The 7952-nt window shown below is 42.3% G+C and overlaps 1 protein-coding gene across 6 annotated transcripts; it reads left to right on the forward strand.

Moving 5' to 3' along the window:
* The first annotated feature begins 887 nt into the window (after window positions 1–887).
* On the forward strand, window positions 888–6777 carry zbtb18 (zinc finger and BTB domain containing 18). Of its 6 annotated transcripts, XM_080200772.1 has the most exons (3): window positions 1352–1606; window positions 3395–5021; window positions 5897–6777. In XM_080200772.1, exon 2 carries the CDS (start codon window positions 3409–3411, stop codon window positions 4981–4983), a length of 1575 nt encoding a protein of 524 aa, XP_080056898.1. In that variant the 5' UTR covers window positions 1352–1606; window positions 3395–3408; the 3' UTR covers window positions 4984–5021; window positions 5897–6777. The 6 variants fall into 6 exon arrangements, with proteins under 6 accessions (XP_080056895.1, XP_080056898.1, XP_080056893.1 ...); XM_080200769.1 differs by lacking the exon at window positions 1352–1606 and adding an exon at window positions 888–1012 and having other exon boundaries at window positions 3395–6777; XM_080200767.1 differs by having other exon boundaries at window positions 1353–1606; window positions 3395–6777.
* Window positions 6778–7952: the final 1175 nt, after the last annotated feature.

Here is a 7952-nt window from a genome sequence, read left to right on the forward strand (position 1 = left end):
ATTGTCTCCCAGTTTTCACATATCTCCATCTTAGTGGAATAAGATTTTCCAAAAATCATGCATTTAGTGCAGCTTTGGATAGATTAATCTTGTTCAATGTGTATACATATTCAAATGAAAATGACTGAGAAATTTCTGATTCAGTCAGTCAGTTGCTCCCCAAAAGTCCCCAGTCCCTCCTTTAAAAATTGAAATGTAATAACATCATGAGAAATTTGTGTAAACCAGCTTGGAGGATGGAAGGCTTCAATTAGTATCATCAAATGAGGACTGAAAAAAAAATAAACCGTTGCATGCCAAGCTCATGTTGCATAAATAAATGCCATTGAAAATTTTCATTGCCCTGAAATTAACTCTTAATTATTAAAGCAAATAGCAAATGCAGGTTGGTCTGGAACAGAAGCGATTTAAAAATTGACTCTGGGTCACAAGTTAAAGGCGGAGGTCTGTCTGTCCTACTGCAGACTTGCCTCAGTTGGGTGAGTTTTGTAAATTCTCAGCTGGACTGATCCAGCAGAATGCTCTTCTAAGAGGGGAACACAAAAAGCTGGTTATTAGGCCCACTCTGTTTGAGCTGTGCTATTTACTGTCAATCCGGAATGGCACTGACAGTGGTCAAAGTGAAATCTGCAGCCAGGAGTTTAAATTTAGTTGCCTTAAAATTGCAATGGATTTTGCCATTATACTAGATCTACAAGAAATGGTGCAGGACAGAGCAGGATATGTTTTGTTTTTTTAAGGAGAGGCAACTGGTGTCACCAAGACTTCACTGTGCCTCCTGCAGTCTGGTAACAGTAATCTCAGAACAGCATCGACATCAGTCCTGGATATGTTAACAACCTATAGGCAGCTTTACACTTCCAGTCGGAGCCGGTGTACATGTGCTGACGAGTAACAGGAAAGGATTGAAAATTTAGGGGGAAAAAAAACCTTTGTAAAAACATATTATTTTTTCTAAGAGGAAAATGGATGCGAGCAGTGGAGTGACCTACTTTAAATCATCTGTAAACAGGTGACTCTTTATTTTGTGTCATGTTCTGGAGAAATATTCTCAAAGTTAACCCAGAATCTTTAAATATTACTTGCGCAAGGTCACAGGAAAACTTTGTAAAAAGAAGTTTTGACCCCTTTTTGTTGAGTTTACTGGAAGGAATTTTTTTTTAGTTTGGCTTCCGCTTTTACAGATCTCCGGATCAGCCTGGCCGGGCAGCCTGTGTACAACTTCTTGCTGCTTTTGGGGAGATGTCTGCTGACTGTGACATTGGATCAGTTAAAGTTGAGAGTGTTGTGTGGCCCGAGTGCAGCAAGACTACAACTCCCGAGATGCAAGCCAGCCTCCTCCTCCCCCCCACCGATACTCACTCACACCGCCAGCGTCCGAAGACGCGCACATTTCCCCCTTTTGCTGGCTCACCGTGACTCCGGAGCCAGCTCGCCGGAAAGCCCGCCTGCTTCCCCAGCCCATTGGCTGCCCGCAGGCCGGACTCTGTGGGGGGAGGCAGGGGGCTGCTTTCGGAAGGTGGCCGGCCCCATTCCCGGCGCTTTCTCTGCGCTCGGCCCAAGACTTCAATGAAGACATGATGTCAGCCACACTTCCTCTGCCGAGGTAGGTAGAGAGCACGGAATAGCAACAGCTCTGTAACATCTGGGCGCACTTGTCCCCAGTGCCCTGCTCTGTGTCTGCCTCTCACATGAAGTCCTGAAAGTCATTGCCTCTCTCCTCCTCCCTCAAGCCTCCCACCTCCTTCCTCCTACTTTCCACTCGCTCTTCCCCAAGCAGCAAAAGTGCTCCCCCTTTTTCTTGTTTTTTTTTGTGTGTGTGTTGCTTCCTGTGAGTATCTCGGAATCAAACCCTCCTGGATTTCCTCTTTCAGCAACTCAGGCTATAGGAAGGGGAGGGAGGGGGGAAGAGAGCCAATGTTGCCAGAAGCGGCGCGGAGTTACAGTGTTTCAAAAAATGTTACTCTTTTATTACCCTTCCTTCCTTCCTTCTCTCTCAGTTGTGCTGGTAACCGTTCACACACACAGACATAGACACACACACACACACACTGGCAGTGCAGAGCAGAGGCGGTGGCTGCAGCCTGTTGTGACTTTATTTTTCTGCCCCCTCTGTCTCAGTGTGTCTGTGTGTGTGTCTGTCTGTGTCTGTGTGTGTTGTGGTTTGGACTGCCGTCACCATGCATTTGAGGATCGTTACTGCAGCAATTTAACAGGTCGCCCTGTAGCGCTTTCTCTCTCTCTCTCTCACACACACACACACACACTGCTCTGCGGCCGCAGTTTATTTGTGTCATTTCAAGTGAAGTGGATATATTTGGCAACATAAATAAAATAAAAGGAGAGGGAAGGAAGGAGCTTGGGTGGTGTTGGGGGAGACACTGTCTGGTACTTTATTTGGAGGAGGGGGGATTTTTTTCCTCCTTTTTTGTGGCAGATAATGTATTCAAACGTGAGATTGGTGGCAGCAGCAAACACGACACGAGTAACATATGGCATTAAAAAGCAGCACAGCTGGAGGTAGCATTTCCATTTGAAGTGATGTCAGAGCAGCTGACAGTCTGGCATTGCTGGGTTTTTTTGTGTGATCTTGCTCCGTGTGCCGGTATCATCCCTCTCCAGACTGCTTCTGTAAACTTGACAGACCGGAGTCACTAAGATTTAGCGCACCATTCTTTTGGGGAACTGGTCAGGAGAAGTTGATCTCTTTTAATTCCTGTTGCAGGTAGGGGCGAGGAGGAGGAAAAGGTTGGAGTGAGGAGGGGGGGGATTTCCCTTCCCTTCCCTTCCCTTCCCCTCCTATATTTTTCTTTGCAAATCCTGCTAGAAATTTTGTATGATAGTATTTGTGTTTTGTTTTATTCAGAGTTTGACAGATCATTGCAGAGTGCAAGCTAATTTTTTTTTCCTAGAGTTGTGGTAATAGTGACTAATTTAGGATTCGCAGATTGCGACGCGTGGAATTGCCCAGACAGCTGTAATCGCACTCCATTCTTTAATCTCTTTATCTGGGCAGCAGCTGCCATATGGCCATAGTCATCTGTATCAGATGTTTATAAGCTTCGTTTTCGTCCTGTCTCTGTCCGTTTAGGCATCTAATTTGATCAACAGTACCTTACTGACTATCATGTAATCTTTTATTTTTAGCCATTTTAAGGATTAGAGATGGGGACACAGGGCACTTAATGTGATTGAGTTTTGAGTCTTGCAGCAGTTTACGTGCTTTTTTTCCCCCCTTGTACGCGCTACTGGGGCAGCAGCAGAATAATTTGCTGTTTAAAATGTGTTTTCTATTGTGTTAACTTCTATCAGCAGAATGCAGGATAGTTTGGGGTTTTGCTATTTCTGTTTGATCTATTTCTGTAAATGTTGACAAACTTTTTTTCTGCTACAGGTTATGAAGACAGTATGGAGTTTCCAGACCACAGCAGGCAGTTGCTCCAGTGTCTGAGTGAGCAAAGGCATCAAGGTTTCCTTTGTGACTGCACTGTCTTGGTTGGAGATGCCCAGTTTCGAGCCCATCGTGCTGTGCTTGCTTCATGCAGCATGTACTTCCACCTCTTTTACAAGGACCAGCTGGACAAAAGGGACATTGTTCATCTGAACAGCGACATTGTTACAGCCCCAGCTTTCGCTCTCCTACTTGAATTCATGTATGAAGGGAAACTCCAGTTCAAAGATTTGCCTATTGAGGATGTACTGGCAGCTGCGAGTTACCTCCACATGTACGATATAGTAAAAGTCTGCAAAAAGAAGCTGAAAGAAAAATCAACTACAGAAGCCGACAGCACCAAAAAAGAAGAGGATGCCTCGAGCTGTTCCGATAAAGGGGAAATTTCCTCCGTGAGCAGTGCACATATAGTGGGGGAACTGGCAAGCGAGGAAGATGAAACTGAGGAGGAAAAATCGAGTGCTGTGTTGAGCAAAAGGGACATAGTTATTGAATCCGGGAACATGTGGATGAGATTGCCCTCTGACTCAGCAGGCATCACTCAGCCTGGCGTGGAGGTTGAGGCACATGCAGTAACAGCTGGAAAAACAGTGTCCAGTCCCTGCAGCTCAACAGGGCCTTTGTCCCAAAGGTCTGCCAACTCCATTAAGGATTCAGCAGATGTTGACTGTGTGCTGGATTTGTCTGTCAAGTCCGGACTGTCAGGGGCAGAAAATGCCGGCCACCCTTATGTCTCTCCACATGGGGACGGGTCCAGAAATAACTTGGTACAGGTTAAAGTAGAGAAAGAAGTGTTTTCTGACGAGGAAGGCAGCAGCACTAATGATTTTGATATGGAGCACAGTAGCGCAGTGAAAGACAGTGCAGGAACTATGAACAGGCTTTGTTATGACTCACTCCATGTGTCCACCAGGAGAGAAGCTTCTGTTTCAAGCGAGATGGACCGAGAGGATCGAGCCAGCGACGACGAAATGATAACCCCAGAGAACGATGGAACCCAGATGGAAGCGGGCATGGACAGCAGCTTGCTCCCTTACTGCTCGAATATACTTGGTTCTGCCGGTCAAATCTTCATGTGTCCCCTCTGCAACAAGGTCTTTCCTAGTCCGCATATTCTGCAGATCCATCTGAGCACGCACTTCCGAGAGCAGGATGGCCTCCGCAGCAAGCCTGCCACCGATGTCAACGTTCCCACCTGCTCACTGTGTGGGAAGACTTTTTCGTGCATGTACACCTTAAAACGACATGAGCGAACTCATTCAGGTGAAAAGCCATACACTTGCACTCAGTGTGGGAAGAGCTTCCAGTACTCGCACAACTTGAGCCGTCATGCGGTTGTTCACACCCGGGAAAAGCCACATGCATGCAAGTGGTGTGAGCGCAGGTTCACACAGTCTGGTGACCTGTACAGACACATTCGAAAATTTCACTGTGAGCTGATAAACACACTCTCTGTTAAAACAGAGTCACTTAATTTGCCTGCGATGCGAGACTGGACCATAGAAGAGAGCTCGCAAGAACTCTGGAAATAAAGTCTAGCTGTCGAGCGGTCTGCAAAATCAAGTTTCTGGTAATCTCTTTTACAGCCTTTTGGGTACTGAATTCTCTCCATGAAGTAATAGCGTAAATATTGTTTGTCAAACACATAATCTACAAAAATGAGATTGTGATTCATAATGCAACACAAGGTAAATAAGAATTAACTATTAAATTCAACACTTATTTAATAACTACTCTAATTTTCTTTCGAAATGCACTCCTGCAGTTGTTGAGTGCACTGCAGAGGATGCTGCTGTATAGCTACGAGGTTTTCGTTGTTGAAATTTTTAGCAATGAACCACTAATTCCTTAAGGTTTTCATTGCGTGTTAATATTTTAATGTTGCACAATTTCTGGATATTAACATTTTGTACAATGCTGTAAACAAGATAATTATGAATTTCTTTTCCAGATGCCTAGGAATATGCATTTGCAGATGAATGGTTCTTTACCCTGTTTAATCTTAACCAGAAACTTGATGTAACTTAGATTCTAAATGTATGGGATTTTCAGGCAAATTAAAACTGTATGTTTGAAATGTGAATTATATTACTGTACATCCTAATGCATTGAATGGTTTTAACAAACCTGATGAATTGTCTTTATGCTCTTAGTTGGGTCTTCTGAAAGTAAATATTGAGGCTATAGAACATGCATGAATTTTATCAGATGTTTTGGGGTTTTCCTTTTGCAATTCTATGAACTTGGCAAAGTGTGTAACTTAAGTTTTTATTTAATTGGTGAAAGAAATATTATTTTCCTGAGATGCATTTTTTTTTCTTAAAGTGCGGTAGCATCACTGGTGCTACGCAGCGAGTTTAATTTTTTTAAAAGAAGTGCACTGCTATGCAGTTTCGACGTGTAAAGCATCTTTTCCAGTCGCCTGTGTTCTCGTATCTATTACAGAAAGTGGTACAGCACAAATTCCAGTTGAAGTTCCCTGCTTTTATGTGAACAGAATTGGTGATGGTTAATGGAGATCGTTGGATTACGTTGGCCAGGAGGTTTTAGGGGGGAAAGGATTCGTGAACCCAGCTTTGAAGAAGGGGGTTTGTTATATTGTTGTAACCAAGCAGCTGAAGTTACTGCTTGGTAAGTGTGTGGTTTTAATGAACAACACACATGGCAAGTGTTTTGCACAGTGTTTGTTTTCCTGTCTTGTACTCGCAATAAGGTCTATGGGAGTAGCACGGAAACGTGGCCGTTTTCCCCCCCTTTTTTGTGAGTTTTATGTTGTATTTTTTACTTGACCGCCTTAACTACTGTAAACATAGCTTATTTTTGTGCATAAAAGGCAATATGATTATTAATGGAAAACTAGATTGTGTATTGCTGAATTGTTTTTTCTTAAAAAAATGGGTCAAATTAGTTTTTCTTTTGGCTCTTGACATTTGTTTTAAAGCTGTGAAATGGCCTCTAAGATTCTGTAATTATGCTAGTTACTTGAAGAATTTAAATGTCTAAAGTATGTTGAAATGTAGATTTAAAAAAAAGAAATGTTTAGATAAGACAATCAGTGTCTTTAAAATGAACAGCTTCTTTGGTTTTCCACGTTTAGTTTTCTTTTGTGGTATTTGTGAGTATGACTCTCAATTCCTTTTATCCTTACAGATGACCTTTTTTATTAGATTTATTTTTATCATTTCCCCTGCCCCATCCCCTCCCCCATTCTACCTATTTTTACCTGGATTTAGACTGACGTTAGCCTTGACAATCATAGTCTGTTTTTAATTTTCGGAACGAGGGGGGTGGGGGGGGCGGGGAGTAAATTATAATGCTGTTTAGTTTTGTACCTTGACGTGCTGTTGGTGGAATTTTTAAATTGTGTGCTAACTGCAATAAATTATGTAAATTGAAAATGATGTTAGTTGTTTTTCTTTCTGTTGAAAGTATACATTTTCAGTACATCGTAGGATCATTTCTAGACATCTGAGCTCACGGTAATTTAAATTTCCAGTGCCCTTTTAATGAAGCTTTTGTCCATTTTGTTCTTGCGCACCTTAACCGAACTTTTCAAAGTTACGATAACACGGCCATATGCGTACACGTTTAATTCTAAATCTCTCCAAAGATTTCACATTCATTTATATAATTTGTCACATGAATGGTGCCGCGCCAGGTAGTTTGAACTGTTAAAATTACATCCAGTGCTTTTCTCCTTAAATAAAACTAAATTGGTGTGAATGACATTTCTGCAATATATCTTGATTCTAACGAGGTTAATTGGAACACTACTAATGATTTAATTTTTTATTGTGGGGACAGAATCCTTTTTAAGCTGCAGTGGAGCAGAGGTACTGAAAGGGTTAATCGGAAGATAACAAAAGCTGTTTACGAATAGTTCTCACTTGCTTCAAATACAGCAGGGATTACATTATGCGATGCTGGAGGGAAGTGTACCACCACCTCTGGTTCATAATTTTGCCAGAGAAATCCCGCATGAGCTTCAGATTGTCCGATGCCTGCGGCCCCCAAATCAGAGAGTGAGGTAGGGCACAGAGAGAAAAAAAATTGAGTATTTGTCTATAAGGAAACTAGTGATCCTTCCCGTTTTTAATTTTTGCAGTTTAACAAAAAGATGACGATGATGGGGGACATTCTTAAAATAACGTCTTCTAACATTTTGGATTTCTTGGAACAGTCAGGATAGCTTTTATATTCGAAGTAAGGCTGTTTAAACATCTGTTCTATTCATGCGTTTTGCCCTGAAACCATGCCGCATTTTTTTTTCCCTCCCCTGTAAATTTAGGTCAGTAATTTGTATCTGTCCTTTGTTGGGAAAAGGGAAAAAAAAACAGGCCAAAAGTGCAGCTGGTTAAACATTTGGCTGTGCCGAAGGGTAATGGGCACAACATGCTGGAGCTCTGCACTTGACCAGTTTGATTTTGTGTTTGCAGTTCCAACAGAAACTTTTTCTCCTTAGTTTTTTTTTAAAACAATGGGAAATAAAGAGTTCAAATCA

Source organism: Carcharhinus amblyrhynchos, chromosome 12 (genome assembly GCF_965287045.1).
Source record: "Carcharhinus amblyrhynchos chromosome 12, sCarAmb.v2.hapA, whole genome shotgun sequence".
Taxonomy (NCBI): domain Eukaryota; kingdom Metazoa; phylum Chordata; class Chondrichthyes; order Carcharhiniformes; family Carcharhinidae; genus Carcharhinus; species Carcharhinus amblyrhynchos.

Coding starts and splice junctions, on each gene's coding strand:
- zbtb18 (XM_080200769.1), top strand. CDS start 3,409: ATGGAGTTTCCAGACCACAGCAGGCAGTTGCTCCAGTGTCTGAGTGAG.